The sequence below is a fragment of the Cottoperca gobio genome, chromosome 16 (assembly GCF_900634415.1).
Source record: "Cottoperca gobio chromosome 16, fCotGob3.1, whole genome shotgun sequence".
Classification (NCBI taxonomy): Eukaryota; Metazoa; Chordata; class Actinopteri; order Perciformes; family Bovichtidae; genus Cottoperca; species Cottoperca gobio.
In genome coordinates this window covers 12718600-12742106 of record NC_041370.1, presented here as the reverse complement: position 1 = coordinate 12742106, position 23507 = coordinate 12718600, and the positions used below count along the sequence as shown (strand labels likewise).

Below are 23507 nucleotides of genomic sequence, written 5' to 3'. Positions count from 1 at the left end.
GCCATCTAGCGCCTATACGATCAACCAACAGCAATTTAAAACAACACATTCAACTGCTCAGATGAACAGTTGTGATTATCCATCATGTCCCTTTTCCACATTATGAGACATGTACGATATATATAAGGACAATATAAAACCTGTAGGTCTGGATTAGATGTGCGTCAGTCAGGGTTGAGGCACAATCTGGTGATAGAAGCTCATTAGAAGTTAATGTACTCAGGTGTCCCAGATAATGCTTTCAAAATGTTTCAAGCAATAAGAAAATTAGAAATGAAAGTTAAAGTACTTACAGTTCTCGCTCCTCCAATACAGAGGATGTTTCATTTTGTTGCATACATTATTAGGACATCTCACAATAGCGACATAAATTATGTTTCCGTCACCCACACACTCTCCAAATGTTTTGTTGGGATTTCTGAGAAACCTTTTTTTTATTACTCTCGTTCTTTCACAATGTTATCTTCTTACACACACTAAAATGTAAAAGTGAAGAGACATACTCAGAGGGATGAAGCTGGTTCCACCTTCGTGTCCTCTTCTCCTGCCTCCTCTACTCTGTTCAAACAATAAACACAATAAAGTCAAAGTTAAAAGTGAAACCAAGAAAGTGAAATAGAGGTGGAGATGGGCTTGGACTGAATAAATTCTGCTTTTGCTTGGTCTCTGTAGCACTCTGGCATCACGGATTGTGTTACACAGACATTTAAGGTCTGCAGCACAGTTACACACTACACTAAACCCCCTTGAATTACTTATGTTTTAATATTCACAAAACAATAAGTAATTACAGCCAGACATTGTGGTCAGGTGCCATGTATACTTACAGGCTTATTTTGTTTTTGTATTTTGAGTTCCCGATTTTTCTTCAGTTAAGTAAGATACATGAGAAAAAGGCTGTTCACCACTCAAGGCAGCAAATATATTCACATAAAAAAGGACCATGGGAAAACATTAATTCCTGGTTATGTAGTCAAGTTTGTGCTTTAGCATAAGGTTTGACATATTAGGTTTGTTTAAGATTTAGTCTTAAGGGAAAACCTTTTTTTAAATTCCAGGCAATACTACATTATTGACAAAGTAGTTGGTAGTTTCAACAGTGGAACATATATTTTATAAACAGATATCAACCTGGACTGGAAGACATTAGATTAATTGTAGTACCACAAACCTTTATCACAATGTGTGATGTATCATTCACTGATATCTTTGACTCAAACTGGCCTTGAACATTTGAGAAAAGAATTAACTTTTATTCAAAAAGACACAGCCTTGACGTCAACAGATGACTTAAATACAACGAGTCAAAAAGAAAAATCATTAAATATAAACCTGTTATAAGTTATGATATCGGCCTACTCTCAGAGTGCATGGCTCTGTGTTGTCATGTTATTAACACCTTCCCATGCTGTTGCGGCCTCACCTGCTCGTCTAAGGAGTGTCCCACCGCTGCCCTCATTTGAATTAAGTTGGCCTCAGAGAGGAAGCCCACACATGCCATAATGAGGAAGGTGAGCTGCCAACTCGAGATGAAGGCCTCAGTAACAGCTCGGGTCAGAGCAGAGCATGCAGTGTGTTGGCAGCCAAACCCAGCTTTGGTCCAGCAGTCACCTAGAAAACAGGAACGAGAACTAACATTATCCTATGCTGGATGATAGAAATGTGTATATTTCACTGATTTTGAGGTTGTATTGCGCTTAATAAAATTCAAGCTGATTTATAGTCTTTATGATAATTCCATTTTTGGTATGATGAGATATGTTGGGTTTTTTTGCTCCACCAGCAAAAAGCAAAGTGTTGTGGTAACACCTCTCACCAATGATGCATCTGTGGCCAATTTTGTGGTTAAAACCACCAACCGCACTGTCATTGTCATCAAACCAACCAATCTCCCGGGAAAGGCAATTTGACAAGGCTAAGAGGTTAGTCAAAATAATTAACAGTAATTGCTGCAACACTGACAGCGGTGCCCTTATACAATGCTGTCGCCAATTTAGATTCATTTACGTCACAGGTGGTGTTTCACCTGTCTGATCGCTGAGTGGAATACCCGCGGACTGAAGCTCGCCGAGCTCTGTTGATGGTCCGATTTAATGACTGCATCACATCAGTGTCTATAAAATAAAAACAGCATCAAAGTGAACTACTTTTCTACCTGAAAGGGAACGACTGAGGGAACACCGTTGATGAAAGAGAGACAAAAACGTGTATTTTCTCCCGTGATAACAGGGTAAATCACCCAGAAGTCCTTGGGGCTGCTGAAACTCACATAAACCACAATAAGCATGAGTAAAATACATGATCACATTAAATTCAGCCATGGTTCTCTATAAGACCCATCCTGATTATTTTTTATAAAAGATTATGACAACAAGGTGCTCCACTCAAGATGAAGGTTCCTGTAGAAGGTAAAGGTCAAAGTGATAAAAGCTTTATTTAGGCCTTTTAAAATAACTCATGTCTAGTCATGATTGCTGCCATTTCTTTCTGAGTCACTGCTTCTACTTTGATGTTAGCAGATAGTTTCTGGCATGTTGGAATGGTGAAAATCCCAAACAAACAGATAAGACATCATCTCTGGCTTTAGAAAATAAAAGAGAAAAAAACACAGAAAGGTCTGATCAGATGAATGGTGGAGAAATGGCTCCACCAAGTGGCACAAACATGCATGTTTCACCATTTCGAGCCATAAATTCAGTTTGTCATATGTGACAAGTCAATGACAATGCATTTCATTACCCAGGGGGTAAATTGTGTTTGCACAGCAGGTTGGACACTTCTTTCATGTTAATCAACAACTCTGTGAAATGTGAAAATCACCCACATTTGATTCATTCAAATGTATAAAGCTGTTTCTACGTGAAAATGGGATTTTAGCAGGCTTTGTTGAATATTTTCCTGAATTGGAAATGGCAGAGGAAGTTCCACAGTTGTGAATTACAAAGTAATGTCATTATATCTGGATGTGGACTTTTGAAAAATAACTTAATAGTTCTTCTTATCCTGAAAGAAGCCACACAAAATGATCTTCAAGTCTAATATCCTGTCGGAACAAAAGTTAGATGTCTTGTGTACCTAAACAAAAATGTGCTTTCTGACAAAAAACATATTCCCCAAACGTGCAAATACTAGGCTATATAAGCAGTAGAAAAGTGGCATTAAAGTTAATATTTGCATCCACTTTCCACAGTTTTCAGTTTAATATATTAATAGTATAAACATGTAATACACAGCCATTCTTTAAGATGAAGGACAATGGCTCATTGTTCAAGTATTAAAATCATTATACTTAATAACGTACATACTCCAAAACAATTATGCGTTTAGCTACTTGTGTGTAAAATAACACACAATTCTGTGTTTGAATCAAGATCTTTCAAACTGTCAAATGATAATTAAGTTATTGTAACCACTTTCTGGTGGAATGTGGGAGGTATGCAGAGTGTGTCTGTTTTGTTTCATACCAGTTCACACCAACATCACGCGTGCACAGCTCGGGATCATAACGAACGATGTAAAACAGGGAGACACTTAGCTACACATGGACTCATTTTAACATTCAATGCTCAATCATATGTTGTACAAAAATACTTTCACTTCTGTAGTAGGGGGATGTTAATTAGTCATGAAGTCCAGACTGCTGCAGACACCGAATACTTTAGATACATAAAAAATCATAATCTACTCAAGAGGGCTTAGTTGCATTCCTCTAGAACTTGGACGCCGGGGCCTGCATCCAAAGACCACAACAGCTCTGACAGAACATTTAAAAACGTCAGCGTGGATATTCATCATCAGAGATAAGTGTTGTAAAACAAACAGTCGGCTTCCCTCAAAGGGGTGTTGGAAGTTATTACTTTTCATACACTTTGGCATGCAACAGCAAAGCTTGTACAGAGCTGAAATCATGGTTTCTTGTATTATTTCTATAACGATTAAATATGATACAACAGTATCCATAAGTGATCTATCCAGGCGTTCATCACAGTATAACCTGTTCAGTGAGATAACATGACTTCCTTGTCCTTGATGAGATTAAACTCTGTTCATCTTGGCTTTGATTTACAAATCACTCAACAGCAGTGATAATAACACACAGTAAAACTCAACTATCTCGGTTACTGAAATAACACCCAATTGAATGACCAAGCAAGAAGAAGAAATAGGCCTACTGTTATGAAACTGGTTTATTAATATACTGCAACAAGCATCTGCTTTTACTGCCAACTTCTCCCAATGCAGTGTGGACTTTACACTTATTTAATACATTTATATTTAGGTTAACAGGGTTGATAAACCTTGTTTGTTGTGTGTCTCCTCGTCCAATAAGTAACCTCCAACCAGTGTGAGGATGTTTTTGCAGCCTTGCTCGCATGCTTATCAGTAACCTCAGCCTCCTGTCGAAACCACAGGTATCGCTCAGTTTAAGGTTGTGTAATTCTCGTGCGTAAACAGAGAGGTGCATTTTGGGTATTGTAGTGACAAAAGAATGAGAGGCCACTCCTCCGCCGAGGCTCCTGTATTATTGTCAAACTCCCAATGCTCCGTGCCTGAAAGCAAACAGAGTAAAGCGCTGTAACGTGAGGAAATGAACGTCATTGAAACGCCCTACAAAGTGTACGTTGGGTTGACCTCTTTTTCCTGCCAGCGCTCCGAAACAAAACTACAGCCATCTCATGCCCACGGTGAGATCAAACTTTCTTTTCTTTTCTTTTCTCGTATTTGATGGGTTTTCTTGTCGCATATTCTTATTAGGAAGTGGCCTGTATAGGATAGCTTTAATAATGTGTAACTACTTAGTAGTCTATATACACCTGTTCGGACGCTGACACTGTCAGGATACATGTCAGTGTGACTGTTGACTGTTGCTGCTGCGATTAGTGAAGCTGGAGGTTTTAGGTATGTGTGTTTCTTACTCTGGATTAGTAGTCATATTTGTTTGAGAATGTTTTTTATCGGATTAAATAAATAAAAGAAACATGCAGCAGACTATCATCATAGTTTATTTGATGTTGAGTAGGGGTACAGTGCATTGTAAATAATCCTGTCATGCAGTACTGAGAATATACATATTAGCACAGTGGCACTGCACTTTGGTCATAGCAAGAAGCGCCGACAGAACCAACTACTGTGTCATAAGCTTGACAAGACCAACCTGTTTTTGTGCACTGGTGTAAGAAACCACATTAGTAATGACTGACTCACTGTGACAAGTCATGAATGGGTAGTGTCCTTTTAGGCAAACAGTGACAGACTGAAGAACTTTGGAACAGTTTTCCTGTAGCAGACAGTAAAAAGCCTGAGGCTCACTGAGCTGAAGGTAGTTGAGAGAGAACAATAACTTTGATCCTCTTGTCTTTTGTGTAGGCGCAAGTTGTTGTTGTGTGTCACAGCATTTCAAAATATACGTCTGCTTATGTTTAGGCCTGCAACTACCAGGCCAAACTTGACAACTTGCTCCCGATGGCCTGGCCTTTAATAGCTATATCTGCCTATTGTTTTCTTGAATAGTGTTTTATAAAATGTTTACAGAAAGTATTGAAAAATACGCATCACAATATAACACAATATAACATGTTCAAACTGCTTGTTTTGTCCAAATAGTCCAAAAGATTTTCCGCTTACTATAAAAAAGGAGACAATAAAATGTAGCTTTACCAAAAGTATCATTAATATTGTGTCGGATTCATTTTCTGTTTACCAACTAATCAATGAATAGACTTATTGTTTTAGCGCTACATTAGTTATAATAATTAAAGTATGGGATCTAATATTTATTTACTATATTGGGTAATCATTTTGTTCTACTTCCTGGTTTCACTGTTAAAGGAATAAAGTAACACGTTTTAAAAGCTGCAGGTAAATTTTGAAATGAAAACATTATAGTTGTTATGTTTACAGATGAAAATATGGCAGCTGGAAGAGCAAGGTCCTTCAACCGTGTTGGGAGTCTCATGCGGAGTAAATCTGAGGGGACACTGATTGATCTGGACGACAAAGTCTCAACCAGTGACAACCTGAATGGTAAAGTTCTCACTTTTAAGCAGAGGCAGCCTGTGCTCTAAATCTGGAAACCATCTGATAATGTTAATAGATGTCCTAACTAACATCTTAATATTTTCACAGGTGGGTATGCGACACAGAACTCCGAGTGGCCACTTTTACAGCCAGAAGTCGCATGTTCGGCTCAGTCGAAAAATCCTTTTTGGAACAAACTGTCAGGATCAAATCCTTTCTTAGATGACATCGTACACAGCAGCACAGAACAACATATTTCCAACACATCGAATGTAAAACAAGACAATGAAAAACATTTGGACATAAATAACGACGACGCCATTAGCACGTCTTCAGATGAAGGCAACATGGGGAAGTTTTTGGAAAACAAACAGAAAGTCAGCAACAGATCTGGGAGATGGAGAAGTGCGTCGGACATCCTGGATGATCTGGAGAGAAAAGTGCCAAAACAGGAGAACAGCTTCAAACCTCTGGGACCAGTGCTGAACCCAGATTTTGAGTGGCTAAAGAATGACAGAGAAGCCTACAAGATGGCCTGGCTGAGCCACAGGCAGCTCACCCGCTCATGTCTGGACTTAAATCTGATGAGCCAGAGTCCAGGGTGGGCTCAGACACAGGCTACAGACTATCAGGTCACAGGCAAGATGTGCCACGCTGGAGGCTCAGTACAGTTGCCAGACTCAGAAATTACCATCCATATCCCAGAAGGCCATGTTCCTTCTGGAGAAGTTCAGGAAGTTACACTGAAAGCATTGCTGAACCCTCCTCCTGGACTCAATAACAACTATGTGACAACCATTAGTCCAGTTCTAGAGGTGGTCCTCAGCAACATCAACATAAAGGAGTGCATCTCTCTGGAGATGAAACTGGCCGCAGAGGTGAAGAGTGACCCATTGAGTCAGGTGATGACTACTCTGGTCGGGCTTGTGTCCAACAAAAGAGAGGGACCTTATCTTAAAGTGAGCGACTGTTACATTAACAAGAACATGTTGCAGATGACGCTGCAGGACCTGAAGACGCATTTCTATGTGGTTGCGGTCGCAGAGGCCTCTGCAATCCAATCTCCTGCTACATCAGTGTGGGATTACCTTCACCGCCAAATCACAGTAGCAGTTTATGGTCCCAGGTACATCCATCCATCATTCAAGGTTGTACTAGTGGTTTGCGGTCACGAGGACGTTCCTCCAAGGCTTCCGTTTTCAGTTACCTTCAAAGGGAACAAAAACGTACCTCCACTTGTGCTGGAGCTTTGGGGAAAACACGGGTTTAAACCAGACAAACTGAGTAACCTGCATGTCGGTATTAGCCTCACAGGCTCGATGTTTAAAATCAAACCTGAGGACCAACTGAAAGAAGTGAGGCAAAGTCAGCTCAAAATAGGGACAGTTTTGCATCTGCCAGTTGCGTTATCTTGTGAGAGCAATACAGAAATGACTCCTTTTAAATTAGACCTAGAAGTGAAGGAATCGAACGCTGCAACTGTTGCACATTTCCAGGTGCCTTCCCCTCCCGCAGCACCCATCAGGTCAGAAAAGCGAGTGCCGAGGCAGATGGAAAAGCGCATTGAAATGACAAGAAGCTCGCCTATTCCTGAGGAAAGTGTTCCCGATTTCTCCAAATTCACAAGTAAATCTGTGAACCTACAGTGGTACGGTGTCGTCCTGAAGTCTGTCCTGCGTCAGCCACGTGTAGATTACCTTCTGGAGTATTTCAAGGGGGACACGGTGGCTCTCCTATCCAGAGAGACGGTCAGATCAGTGGGGAATTCAAAAGCAAAGGAGTGGTATATTGGATTCCTCCGAGGCAGGACAGGTTTGGTTCACTGCAAGAACGTCAAGCTCATAACCAGCGATCAGGTGATTGACTTCACCGGCATTCGAGTCACCACAAAGGTCCTCTTGGACAACATGACACTGCCCTTCAAGAAGCTTACTTACATGTACTCTGCCATCCAGACCTTGGTTACTGAACACATAACCAGCTGGAGAGGATTCGCTGATGCTTTAGGGTACAGCAATCTGTCACTGGACACCATCATACGGAGGCACGCTGAAACTGAGGCTGATAAAGTGGCCTGCGTGCTGGAGAAGCTGAAGGAAGATTGCCACGCGGGGAAGAGCAAGAAAAAGTTTCTGCATGAACTCATGGTGGTAAGTAGATACATTGATAATCTGATCAATTCCCGCTGTTAATGAAAGAAGGTTTTATTTCACTTTTTTATCCTTGTGTGCACTACATTCAAGAAAAATAGCAAATCTTGTGACAACACAGCAGATTGACAGTAGAATGGACACAACCCACCCCTCTACGCTATAGTCATTTCACGGCCTCTATGCTCTGATGTCCACTACAGGGTTTGTTGAAGATGGACTCTGTGAATCTCGTGGCCCAGCTTATTCAGAACACAGTCATTTTGTCCACCGCGGTGGAGCTGGGAGTTCGATGGCGGGAGCTCACTGAAAAGATGGGGAAGCTTTCCAGCGCTCAGATAGCGGGCTATGAGGCGCCGCACCGAGGGAAGAGCGGAGAAGTCGTTGCCCAGGTCAGTTTAACAGCACACATTGACACATTTAATTTTATATTAAGCACTTTTCAAAATAAACTACCCTGCAGACTAATGTAATTAAAATGTTAACAATAAATATTACAAAACAGAAAAAATGTTTTTTTCTTTCTGTGCGGCCCGGTACCAAATAATGCACGGCCCGGTACTGGTCCGCGACCCGGTGGTTGGGGACCCCTGGAGTAGATAACAGTACTGATCTTGTGGAATCTCTGCAGTTAATATGATGTAGGTTTTATTCTACAAATGGATTCCTTTATTTCCTTTCAGTCAATGTGGAAGCCCGCCTATGACTTCCTGTACTCCTGGAGTCTGCGCTATGGAGACAGCTACAGGGACATGATTCAGGATCTGCACCTGGTGCTGGACAAAATGAAAAACCCTGCCACCAGACAGTGGAGGCAGCTGACTGGTGCCCTCATCACAGCAAATTGCCTCGATATCTTTCGAGCCTCTGCGTACCCAAATTCCTAAACTTTACGCAAGTGCACACTATTGATGACAGCAGCTTCCACGCACTTGGAAAAAACAGAGAGGTTTTGTTACACAGCAATAAGGTTATGATGTTTGTTTTTTTATTGTACTTTGCTCTTTTTCTGTTGTGGTATACTTTTTCATTTTTACACAAAGTGTAAGAAGCTACTTTATTGAAATTCAATCAGGTACTTGCACTAAATGTTTGGATGTCACTTGGTGAATGTAAAATATGTTCTCGCAATTTTGGAGTTGTGAAGGAGTATCACTTTATCTTGCAAAGCGTAGAAAATAAAGTGTAGTTTGTCACTTTTCTCTATACATGTCGGTGCAAAGCCTTAACGTGAACGTTTATTTTGTTGGTCATTTTGAGGCAAATGTTTAGACATCAGCTGTCCTGGGTGTCAATAATCTTTGTTTTAATCTTTTATTCATTTGCCTTTTCATAGTAGGCTAATATTACCCTATACATTAGCAGTTAATGCAAATGTTCATCACCTAAAGAGCAGGTCAAATTATTATTTATGTACCCAATTCAATTTATTCTACCACATTACTTAATTCATTGACTGTATTTCGTTAGTTTCTTTAATAAAGGATCCACACTATTAGGATCTAGGTCACCTTTATGGATCCTGTGAAAACCAGTGGGACTTTTTTTTATGTTTTAGTTTTCTGAAATATACTGTAAGTAGTTAATAATAATGTGAAACCGGTTTCTTACCAACAAGCTCAAGGGTTGCAGTACTGACAGTACATTACTCTTTATTGGAGTTTGTGTTCTGAAAATGAGAATGTTCTACCAAAGTGAAAGTTTCCTGATGCCAGTAAACGCACCACAAGACACTACTACACTAAGTGTCATAAACTATTGTCATAAATATTTGTGTATTTTCCTATTTTTTATACTGTAATGTTTTCGATATGTGCAAAGCAGATCATTTCATAAAGGCATACGATGTAACCGTTGTGTTTGTATCATCATGTTTTAATGGCCAAATGGAAACCTCATTGTTAAGATGCCATATACAGTATGCAGTGCCTTCAACGATTGATATCTTTGAATCTGGAGATGTGTTGCATGAGATATGAATAAATACTAACTGCCATAAACTATCGGATCTGTTCTCTGATAAATGATAGCGAATTTGACAGAGTGATACTAAACTACGATACTTTTTTAAATCATATTTCAATACTTAACAACTTATGTGACATCTGTAATTTTCTAGTTTAGTTGTATTGAATCTCTTCATAGAAACAAAATGACTTTTCCTTGAATTGTTTCCCACTGATTTTCTCTGACTGTTTGCTTTTCCCAACACTGTTTGTTTAAGCTAGTTTCAGCTCAGAGCTTTTTGTGCCAGGTCTCTATCAAACATAGAGCACAGAATGCTGAACTGTCTTTACTTTGGCTCACTGAATACACCTCGGGAAAAGTAAATCAAATAAAAATGGTATCAGGCAACAGAAGAAACTGATTCAACCTCCGAGCTGAGGGTGATTGTATTTCGTTCGTAAATGACTGATGATAAAACAGTGCAGGAGTTTCGAGGCAACATCAAGGACAAGAACAGGGAAATGAAACACAGGGTTTGATGTTAAGCAAGATGCCAAACAAGAAATGATTTGCCTATCACTCCTGAGTTTTCTGTCACTAAAATAACTTGTTTGGTAGAAACATGCATCAGACAGAGTAGTCATAGCCTTCTTACTTTTATTACCCTTTAATAGATCCTGGTCAGACAAAATTATGTCACTTCTCTGGCAGCGAGTTAAGAGATATATCAGGCAACTGTACCTCATAGTTTAGTGTTTTTAGTGCAGAATTTCATGATCGTGGCAAAAACGTTTAGACTAATTGGACAATGATATTTCTCGTAAAACATAAAAAAGGTACTCTGAAATTTGATACAGAGTAATATAACTAAGTTTTAAACATTTAAAAAGCGGACTTCCCCGAAAACAGACGACAAATGTTCACTTCTTTCAGTTCAAAGGAAGAATTCTCTGTCAGTTTAAGCTCAAACATAAGACTTGTCATAAATAAATAGTTAACAATGAGTTATAGAGCCAAACACGAATAATTACATATCATTACTGAATATTGTTGCTGTAGCTGTGAATGATCTAGTATGACCATAGAGTCATGTGGTCAGTTACAGTATAAAAAGTTAGCAAAAAGTAAGATAGCAATGCTATTATAAAAATATATATGCATGAATGTGTAGTGTATGCATGCATTTATATATAAGTGACAAATGACAAATGAGCGATACAAAGTTAGAAACCTACTGGCTCAAAAAAATGTACAAGACCATTTAAGTGTTGGGCTAGTTTTTATTTTTTAAATATACTGTGGAGTGTAGCTTTTTCTTCCACAACAAGATACAGGGTGAAGCACAGACAGTGTGACAGCAAAATGAGGGACACTGATGAAAAATGTTCGAGGCATGCAATTTTAAAAAGGTCACTGCCTTTTTAGGTCTCCATTTTTCAGATGCACTGAGGCGTTAAATCTTATGACTAATGAAATGTGACTACTTTTGTTTTGGGAGCCTTTTATAGCAGCAGTGTGAGAGTGCAGATAGTTAATTATTATGAATGCCGCTGCCTGTCTGCGGCTTTATATTCTTTGTGACAGAATATTTCTCCTCTTGTCATTTATGTTAATGTAATTGTACATTGCAGAATGACAACATATTTATTAATTTTAGCGCGAATGGATAAACACTGTTAACAAAAATATATTCGACCTTTACAACCCTTCACATGAGCTGTCGACGAGCCACTAAACAGCAGAGGATGTGCTGTATTTGATGACAAAATGACAAAATGACAAAGTGGTGTTGCACAATATACATGTATATGCAAAATATATAAAGGAATCTCCAGAAAATCAAACACCCCTCAAGTCTTATTTACTGGGAAAAGTGCTTTCAGCCTCCTAAACAATAGTTTACAACATGAAGATCACTAGGCTTAACGGCAAACACATATTCCTCCCTGCTATAACTGAAAATACAACATTCTTAAGAGACTGTTTTAGGTATAATATCTAAAATTCTGCTTTGTTAAAAACTTGAAATGAAAAATATATATAACCTTCCTCTGTTAAGCCTCAGTCAAATGAACCAGAAAAGTCATGAGCACAGCAATGTCCTCCACAATCTGCTTTAGATTCAACTTCTCTGCTCTTTCGTTCTCAGAGTATAATATGACCAGACCACTATCTCCATTGTGTGTCCCTTCTCATACAGTTTATAGACAAGTAATTTTTGTTTTTACTCTGTAACGGATGAAATGTAGCTTAAAATACAGAACACAAAATCGAATGAAATGGATTGTAACTTTAACTTTAACATCCGTTTACAAGAAAACATCAACAATAATCTTCATCAGGTGTTTTTGATGCTGCTGATGTAAAATTGCTCAAAATCTGTTGGCCCATTAGCAAACAGTTATTTTTATTTTGTTTCCCACTAAGCAAGTATTTCTTCACTATAATTATGGGCCTGTTACTCTGAATGACTCAGTTCCCATTAGGAGAAAACTATTTTGTAAGCTTTAAGTTTCCTGGTATTTTCCCAGTCTACAGAGCGGGAAACATACACCAGGGAAGTTAACTCTATACCACAATAGAGCCACCACAACACTTTGCCTTAAGCAACTGGCTATTTTTTATTTTTTTTACATACCACATTTACTCATCCACTTCTCAGTAGACCACTGTCTGTCTTGTTTTTACCACTTCCCTCATTAAAAAGCATTTTTAGTTGTAAGAAGGGCTGACTGTAACATCTCTCCTTTGAACTCTGGACAGACTGTTCTCGTGGAACTATATGATCAAAAAAAGATCATATATCACAGTCATCAGAGTATGTGTTTATGTCCACAGCTTCTTCCAAACTGCTGTTGTGTTTCACTCAGAACTCCCTGCCAACATGAGCCACTGCTGTTCCTCTAACACATCAACAATTTAACACATTAAGTAGTCTTCATCACTGACAGTCCGGCCAAACCTGTGCCAACACCGAGTCCTGCCTGTTAGTGTGAGAACATTCAACTGTGAGAAGGAAAATACAACTTCTGTCTCCAGTGCATTCTTTGCAGAACAAAATGTGACACTGAACATGTTCTCACACACTCAAAAGTGCGTCCCTTTACTGCTGCTGCATTTATAAAAGTCATAATGCATTGAACTAGGCACACATCCAAAATGTTGAGGTTTTGTTTCTGCTATGCGCATTATGTTTGTTCCGCATACTTCATACTTCATTCAAGGCAAATACTCACCACAGATTGCATTTCAAGAGGTGTCCTGGACGGAGAATGTTCAGACAAGGTGAGACCTCACAAACAAAGCCCATCTCAGCGGTTCAGTCTGCTGCGGTGAGCCAGGCGGGATTAAGGAGAGGTTGGCAGCCTTTTATTTTCTTTAAGGAGGAGAAAAAGAAATGCTGAAATTAATGTTTCATCTGGTTCTTGTCCCAGCTAACTGCCAAGAAAAACTTAGTCCATTAGTGCATCTTTTTTTCACAGAAATGTGGATGATATGTTGACGTTGAAAATGTTGACTATCCTTCATATTAGGGTGATACATTTCAAGTCTTCAAATTGTTCAATGTTTTTCCAGTAACACGACTTTCAAAACTTTTATCATCGAGTTCTATTTATAGCTGCATTGACAGTTATTTTTAATCTTTATAATCACTCTTATTGAGGTGGATATTAAAAAGAATCCTTACTATACAGACGCTTGCAAGTTATACCTGCAGTAAAGTACATCTGTGTGTTTTCATGGTGGACCCAAAACACCTTTTTGGTCCAGTGGGTGGCGCCCTTGTATCGATGTTGAGTGAGTTTCAGTGTTTGTCCACAGTTTCTCATTTGTGTTAAGTCGCATGCGTTATTGCTAATAAATACATAAATAAAAACCTAACAATTGTATCATGATGTCTTATCAGATATATAAATAATATATATGAATATTACGGTATAATCTCATGACAGCAACACAAACAATGAGTTTTCAGCATGGCATCTCATCTAATTATAAAGTTCTGCTACACCTTACTTATATACTTTTTATTTTATTTTATGGCACAAAAAAAGAAAGAATGTAATATGTTTTTCAAGTTCATAAAATCCCCCCAAAACAAATAAAAATAATTTCTCATATACATGCTGCTATAAGTAAACACGCATGAGTCCAAACAGTCTGACTGACGTCTGAAGGCAACAGCCACGTGCACAAATCACTGTTATGAACAGAAGCATTCCTCTGTCCTCCAGGGTATATAAGGCTTCATTTGGTTTGCCTCCATGATATATGTGAAGGGCAAGAAGCCATTTAGCTTTCAATTTATTAGCCTAGTGATTTATGCATGCTGCAAAAGGTAGTGGCGGTGTCTCCTACACCCCACCACTCTCCTTGGCTTTCTCGTTGCATTGCAATAATTTGGTAATAGATGATGTGAAAGAGGAGAAAGTTCAGCAATTAGAAAAGTCAAAAAAAGGTTTACAGTTTCACTTCATTTATCACTTGTTTTAGTCACTCAGTAAAGGATCAAATAGTGAGACCAAAGCAGCCTACACTATAGCTGGAGTTCATCCGTATAAATTAGGAAAAGGAAAAGTTACCAGAAGCAAACATTTTTTATTTATTACCTTTATTGCACATAGTGATGCACAATATGCCTGAAAACATAGCCTTTTAAAACAATAAAACCAGTGATCTAAATTGTTCATATCACAAAAATAGACACAGTTGAAGTTTTGTAAACCTTTAGTTTTAGCTGAAAATGTTTGTGGTGTATATTACAAGGTGTCGATCGTTGCCCAGAGTTCAATGCCTTTCTGCTGACTAACAGCCTGCTTGGAGCCTCTTCCCATGACCACCGCTGGGAAGGAGGAAGCTCTGTTACCAAATGACTCACAGGGAAGAAAAAACAACCTGAAGTGTTTGGCAGCGTTCAGAGCGGCTTTGTGAGTAATCACCATCCACATCCTTGGACACCTCACTTTGCTCTCACTCTCACTTTTTCCATCAACCAACCTTACAGTGACCGAGTTCCGTCATGGCAGAACACCGTGATAAAGATTAGGGGAAATTAGAAGACATAAATAAACCCCAATATTCTTGATAAACATCCGAGAAACGCATCTGCACCTCAGACCACAACAAAGTCCTTGATTTACGGAGATTACTTTGCCGCCAGTGGAATGATGGCAAAGTCTTTCTCCAGTTCCCCCTGTTAGAAGGCAAGTTTATTTTTGTTTATGTGATCACATCCCATCTTGCAGTAAGAGGTTTTGTCAGGTGTACCACGGTGGTGTGGGGGAGGTGCAAAGAGCGTGTCTGCTGACAAGTCTGATGTACCAACCGTGACACTCCCAGTTCGTCAATAATCTAAAAAACAGATGGAGGAGGGCCGGGAATGAGACATGGGAATGTTAAGGATTGCAGCACAACATTTTGATGATGAGAACTTCAACACTGGGCGGTTTCCTTCTTGTACAGTGCACAAATCTTACAACACCAGTTTGAGTAACAGACCGCATTCCACGCTCAAATCTCAGGTCAATCACTGGTTTCTGTATCAAATATTACTCTGAACACCTTTAGAGAACCAGTGGCAGAAGAAGCATTCACAATATTTATTTTAGTAAAAGTACAAATACAACATGTGCTGATGCATCAGTGTGTAATCAGCATTTCACTGTTGGAGCTGGTGGAGGTAGAGCTTTAACTACTTTACAGACAGTTAGCTATAGCTGGAGCATCCCCAGCTTTAACTCTCCAACTGATGGCTCAGAAAAGCTTTAGCCTACTGACAATACTGTAACTCCAAAATCATGCATGAGAACCGACGTGAACACACCGCAATAGTAAGAAAACCAAACAAAATATTACCATTATTTCTTCTAACAAAATGACAAGCTCTGACAGGGTGCTAACTGTAAGCATATTTAACTAGACATTAAATTTAATTATATTAATTGTCACACAAAAAAATTAAAATCACACATAAAACATAACAAAAACATCAAAATCAAAACAGGGAATGCAGCTCCAGTCATTCCAATTCAAGCATGCTCTGCTTCATATACGATAGCTACTGCAACACACACTTCCAATAGTAAACTACAGCATTTCTGCTTGTTGACATCACTGGTACAGCGCGCATACGGTGGCCCTGAGAGCTCAGTGCACTGAACATTGAGAAAACTCGTGCAAATAGACAAAACACAAGCACATTACGAAAACTTCTTCACCAATTTGACAACACATAGCTGCAAAATAGACAAAATGCAACCAAATACAAAAACGCGCTGCAAGTAGCACACACACACACACACACACACACACACACACACCACACACACACACACACACACCACACACACACACACACACACACACACACACCACACACACACACACACACACACACACACACACACACACACACACACACACACACACACACATGTCAACGGAAACTATTTCCAGGGGACACTAAACAGTGATGCACAGTTCAAATAATCATATATAATCAATAATAACATACAATTAAATGTTAGCTTGCTTGGATATAGTTACTTTTGGAACTGCCACCAAGTAACATTGAAGGACAAAAATGAATTGCAAATTATTTAATTAATGATTTAATTAAAATAGTTTCAAAAGCTAGGCTACACCGACTACAAAAACTAAATTATAAACTTATGCCATTCAATATCAATCACAATAGGAAATGAAGTATTGGCAAACCTTGTTCCCTTGTCAGACAGGTGCTAAACAAACAATAAAGGTAGACACCCTCCAGCTCCTTTTGGAAGACACACCTGCGTCTTTTTTTCCTACAGGCATTATTATTTCAAAATAAAAGCACCATTAAACATGACAAGGGTCCCCAACTATACAGTTTGTTTAGGAAGATGGTTAGTCTTTAACATTAAATTGTATTTTATTAAATATGCTTCTGAAAAGTATAGCCATCAAAGTATAGTATAGTGGATTAAAAAGTAAATGTTGTGTAGTAGTATGAAATATAAAATGACCTAACATCAAAATAGGCTATTCATGTAAAGTACCTTAATTTGAATTTAAGTACAGTACTTAAGGAAATACTTTCCACCACTGTAGAGCACTTAACATAAGGGAAACATTCAAGGTGCAGTTGGAATTAAAACCACTGTTGCTTATTCTTGTAATATAGATACATTCCCGTTACCTGCTATTACTTAAAGAATGTCTAGCAGATGGTAAAACAGCCAGAAGCTGCAGGTGTCTACACTTCACAACAGGAAGTAATGTCTTTAACAGATTTGAGCCCTCAGGCAATCCACCTTCGTCCTGACGGAGAAGTTATTTAATGCTGCATATATTAATGAGGGAATCTAATTTGTGAAAATTAAATCAAAACCTTAACTATAAGTACTAATCTTCTTTATGCTTTTGCTCTTATAACTGGACATGTTGAAGGTGATAATGAAGCTGAATGACTTCACATCTTGAAGAGATCCCCAGCTGGGTGGCCATGATCACACAACTTCCCCATTGATGAGTGAAAGTAAACAAAACCCTGAGAGCAAAAAAAAAATGTAAAAGTCTCGTCAGCGGAGATAAATCCCTTAAAAAAGAGTGTCTTCTTGGCTAATTTCTGTCAACCAAGAGGGAGAACAAGCGGGGCTGAAGGGGTACCATTCCAAAAACAACATAGCTGGAGAGGTAGCCTATTGTGTCCTGACAGATTGGTCTGACTGAAGGAGGAGGTCGCCTCTAACTGACACACAGGGAGGAGCAGAGGTGAGCAGAAATCTGGGGGAGATGAGAACACAGCTGCGGTTCAGGGGAGAGTTAGTGTCGTTACTACCTCACATAATTTAAACTGCCTGCTAAGAGTCGTTTGAGTGTCTTTAAATTTATTAAGGCTGTGTACTAGTTGGGTTGGAATAGATAGAGTCTGAAAGGGAAATGTGTAATGGCAAAATCTTAAACCATCACTTTTTTTACAAACATTTGTTATGATGCTATCTATCTATCTATCTATCTATCTATCTATCTATCTATCTATCTATCTATCTATCTATCCATCTATCTATCTATCTATCTACTCTATCTATCTATCTATCTATCTATCTATCTATCTATCTATCTATCTATCTATCTATCTATCTATCTATCTATCTATATCTATCTATCTATCTATCTATCTATCTATCTATCTATCTATCTATCTATCTATCTATCCATCTATGTATCTATAAGCAGCCTGTGCGATCCTCCACATTCCTCCTGCTTTTGGATTTGTTTTGCAAAGGATGGGAGACCCTACTTTGAGACTCTCCTCTGTCCTGATCACTCCCCAGGTCCTCACACCCCCACCCCCACACCTCTGCCCATGATCCCCCTGTACACTATTCATCCTCATGTGCAGCTGGAGCACTCTGTTTGACCTCCTCTCTCCTCACAGAGCCCTTATTAACAGGGACTGTGGTGGGACTCCTCGCAGCACTTGTGGTTGGAGGGAAGAACCACACTGGACTACTGACATTATACTCATCACTTGCATAAATCTATGTGACATGGCATGCTACGCTGCTTTCCAACGTGTTTTCTGCCAGAGTTATTTCGCTGCATTGGGCTTTAAGCCTCAGATGAAGATAAAGACACTGCTGTTACATTCACAACAGTAAGTTCCTCTTTTATTATTTCATATTGCGAGCATGTCTGATGACAACTAGGTTGTATTTGCCAAGTCATCTGGTCAGTTATGCTCAATATATGAAACCATAAAAGAAAAACTAGCTTTTGTGATTGTTACCCAGCATGCAACTGCAAAGCATTTTTGGATCTGGGTAAGAGTTTAAGAAGGAATAGTTGTAGACTGCTGCTGTATTTAGTGGCAAGAGTTATATTGCTTTTTAATGCATGTAATTCAATAATGTGCTTTTTATACTATTATTAACATATATTGAAGTAAAAGGTCATATTATCTTCTGATCAGTGAAGTTACACATTTCCAACACATTTGATCTGATACTTACTAAAGCACATCAAATGAACTGTGTAGGATTTGTTCCCTGTTTTATATTTCAATATACATTTCATCAGCAGAAAATATGTCCTATAAAAAAAACAGTTGACAGCGAGGTCTGTGGATTATCATGGGTAACTGCGGCATTGTTTCTGGAAAACATGCCACTGTTAAGTTTCACAGACGTTATGTTTAATGTAATGAGCACCACAAACAAAATTCCATTGTATTGTGTTGGCGACAAATCACAAAAACAGAAACCAAAGAAATCGATATGGATACCACTATCTACTGTTCACTGGATACCACTATCTACTGTTCACTTATCTAACGTGCCTTTTAGTTTATGTAGACTTCTTTATTAAACAAATACTTTTATGCATTATAGGCCTTCAGTATTTGGTATTTTTCTGATATGTACTAGAACTCGGTTTAATCTACTAGTTTCCTAACCCTCAATCATATAAGTAGGGTGGACAAAATATTAGAAACTCCTCTCAGTCAGAGTATCTCTAAACTCGCAGCAGCACCTGTCAAGCCCCCCCCCCACACACACACACACACACACACACACACACACACACACACACACACACCTCCCCCGCCACAATATGGTAAAGCTACTGTAACTCTGTGAGGAGATATTTTCATTGCATGGGTCAGTGCACTTGTCTGCGTGCTGCAGCAGCCTGGGCGAATGTGTGTGTGGTCTGCTGGGTGGCAGCGGGCTTTACAGGCTGCAGAAGGCATGGCTCGGTGGTCTTGAGGTTTAAGTTTTAGCAGCGGCCAGGGCCCAAAATATTTGAGTTGACGTTCATTTTACAGTCTGTTCTGTACAGTTCTGTACAGACAGAAAGTAGGGTTACGTAAGTTAATTGCAGAATTTAGTTATTCTCTATGCTTTTGTTTTTCCTTAATACATAGTACGTGTTATTGTTTTGTGAGTAAAGTAAACCAGTGAAACACTTTCTCAGACCCTTGGAGGAAGGCTTGTGTTTATTTTGTGTGTGTGTGTGTGTGTGTGTGTGTGTGTGTGTGTGTGTGTGTGTGTGTGTGTGTGTGTGTGTGTGTGTGTGTGTGTGTGAAACAGAGATTATACTGCTGGGATGCCAGTTCTTCCACAGACCCCACATCACCCTGAGCTCCCAAGCTGTGAAAACATACTGGAGGTTTGTTGGTTCTTAGTGGCTAATAAGGTGTCATTGTGCGGTGGAGCTGTCTGATATATCCCACAGAGTCATTAGGATGACATGAATAGATTTACCAGAACATCTATTATACTCACACATGTGCATGTGCACATGAGCACCCCGCCACGCACCAAATCAACCTTTCGCTCTTCAAAGATCAATACTTTTTATGAGATAAGGTTCCCGAAATGGTGCAGGCTTTGCTCAGTTTTCTCTGACAAGGTGAAATTGTGCTCTGCTACAGGAATACAGGACTTGAACCACGATTAGAACCTGCAACATCAAAGCACTCGGCTTTCAAAGGCTTTCTTTTACAGCTAACTTCAGGAGTCCTGGCTCCTATGTGTCCAGACAGCTTATAAAGGCTTGTTTTCAACCTCAGCTCCTGATTCAACACCACAGATCCTCTCTCACCACCACCGGACTGCTGCTATCAGAAACCCACTGATATGATGTCTGGATTTCTTGACAGAATGGGACATTTTGAGACTGTTGCTGAGGAAAAATGCTGTCATCCAACTCTGCTGTTTGACCTTGTTAGTCCCGAGGCTTGATTAGAGGCTATCTGGTACTCGCTCTTTGAAGAACGCACTCCTGTCTTTTCTCATCCCGTGCAGTTGATCCATCTTGGCGAGCTGGCACTGCACTCATTGTGGTTAAACTCTAATGGAGTGAACATGAATATCACTGTCAATTGTGGGAGCCTCGTACATGTGGAGGACTGTGGTTTGTTATTTCAATAGATATGAGTAGGCTGATAGAGAAACACTGCCTTCCAAAGCTGGAGCAGAGAAAATAGACAGGTCTCTGTGGATCTGGCTCTGGTTCAGGACTTAGTGAGTGAGAGCCTGAGTTGTGTCTGCCTTGATGTGACCTCGGGGAGGGGTGGTTAATGACGCTCTGGGGTCACTCATGACTGCTGTGTCAAGTTGCATGAGTCAGAAATATACACTTGACTTTATCATAACACCCCACACTGCTCATTGATAAGGACAAAGGCTTTCTTCATCAATTATTAGCCACTGACCCAGGCCGAGCGGACAGCAATGTACGGTAAATCACAACGAAAAACAATCAATGCTCTTTATCTCCTCTTCATGTACTTGTAATTGTCAGTCTGTGACTGACTGATGAAGGTTTCGTCTTTATTAAAGATCAACACTGGAGGAGTTGTCCTGTGATGACATCATATTCCCGAGAAGCAGCTGTGTTTTCTCAGAGTCACTTCAGCAGCAAAGAGCTGAACTCTGCAGAGCATTCTGTCAAGAAATGTAAATGTTGAGAGGGATTAAATACTAGCTTTTGCACTATTATTAATTAAGGGTCCTTATGACCGAGGCCTCTAAGATGCTGACCAGGCAATCAAAACATATTGTTGTTTTTATTTAGCTCAATTAAAACATCATGATAAAAGACATATAATAAAAATAAAAGAGATTCAATAAACTGTAATCATTAATATCAATATCTATCAAGAAGAAAAGTCCCCCTGAAATGTAATGGTATAAAGAAGAATATTGAAATAGTCAAGCAAAGTGCAAGTACCTCAAATTAGTACTTTGGTACAGTACTTGTGTAAATGCATTTAGTTACCTTTCACCACTGTAAAGGCAAAATGAAAAGCAAAAAGTACTTTAAAAGCATATGGAATTACCCATGTTATATGAAAAGCTGTCATGATTAAACATCAGTAAAATCTACTATCTTGTTGCTACTTTTGTCACGAGATACTGCAGGACAAATGACAGCAACAAGATTCAGACAAGGTGGTTAGAGCTCCACCTGCTTACCTGTGGGGTACAGCAGGTGGGAGATCAGCACCATGGACAGGGCCACCTGACAGGTACACTCACCTTGAAGAGGCTTGAGCTGCTCTTTCTCTGGCTTTTTTTTTCAGTGAGCATCATCATCTGAATATACAGATATATGCAAATTCCTAACTTAAAGGTGTGGAATTCCTCTTTTATTTTGCAGCACAGTGAGATAGATGAATTAGTGTGCATCTTTGAGCCGGAAAACGTAACACATGTGGTGTTTTCTTTAGTTAATTATGTAAAATGTTACTCTTAAACAAGCCTGTGCTTCCCCTGGAACAATACTTCACTCTCAGGCCTCCACGAGGATGTAAATAGATGTTCGCTGGTGTTGTGACCTCTGACCCTGACTGCCCCCCTGTTTCCTGAACCAGATGCTGCTCCTGTGGACTGAAGCCTTCTCAATCTAAACAAAGTAATCCTCCACTAAACAAGATGGATATTGTATCACCAACCTAGTAAATACCAGAAGGTCTTAAACACAGAGCTGCCCTTTCCTCATCTCTGACTAGAACCTACAGGGAATAATAACTTATTGTATTGTTTTATGGGTAAACATAGAAACATAAATTGTATTCCACCACAGTTTTACATATATTTTATGGTATATTACAGTATACAAAAAACATGCCCTCTTGTGGGGAATATTAGAACTTGCAGCAGTCTTCCAAGGAAAAGTTTGAAAAACTGCAGTACTGGCTGCATGTCAAAAATGTAAGATTGGGATCATATGTTTCCTATATGAAAGTCTTTTGATCTCACTTGGTTTAAGTAAGACTAGATGGAAACATAAATCCAAAATCCTTGTGGGTTTGGCCTACATAGATGTGCCAAGGTTGCATAATATTGTTTTAAAAAGTGTCAGCTCATACAATTACTGGAGATTATAGCAGCAGCAGTGATGTGATGGGGCAGTTTTGTATTGGGCTGCCGATGGATGAAGGGTTAAAACAATACGCATTGTTTCCGCGTAGACCTGCAGGAAAAGCAAGGCAGTTACAATGTGGTAATTTAAATATTATTTGTCTGTTTAAAAAATGTTTTTATTTCGTTTCGAAGTTTCTTTTTAGCATATGCATAATGAGACTCTCCCTCGCTTATGTGAACTTAATAAAATAAAAAGGGAAATATATAATAACAATTATTATGATTGATGTTATAACTATATTTTGGTTGTTTTTGTAATAATAGTGTATGTCAAATATCAGTGTTACCCAGTTATCTTTTCCAGCTCTGACTTTGTATTAGGAGCGTTTCTGATTTTATTGGATGCTCCCACCCCTCGCTTCACGTAATTCATCTTCTTGGCCAATCCCGTCCCTCTCCCAAAAGTTTACGCCATGCAGCCTATAAGAACTGCCTAAGTTTCTCAAGTATCAGAAAAGACTTGTCCTCCCAGGAA

At 39.2% G+C, this 23507-nt stretch overlaps 1 protein-coding gene across 1 annotated transcript; it reads left to right on the top strand.

Moving 5' to 3' along the window:
* The first annotated feature begins 4552 nt into the window (after nucleotides 1-4552).
* macc1 (MET transcriptional regulator MACC1) lies at nucleotides 4553-10073 on the top strand. The gene is made up of 5 exons (XM_029451980.1): nucleotides 4553-4685; nucleotides 5902-6024; nucleotides 6127-8168; nucleotides 8372-8560; nucleotides 8852-10073. The coding sequence occupies exons 1-5, from the start codon at nucleotides 4589-4591 to the stop codon at nucleotides 9053-9055; spliced, it is 2655 nt and encodes an 884-aa protein (XP_029307840.1). The 5' UTR covers nucleotides 4553-4588; the 3' UTR covers nucleotides 9056-10073.
* The last annotated feature ends 13434 nt before the right edge of the window (nucleotides 10074-23507 follow it).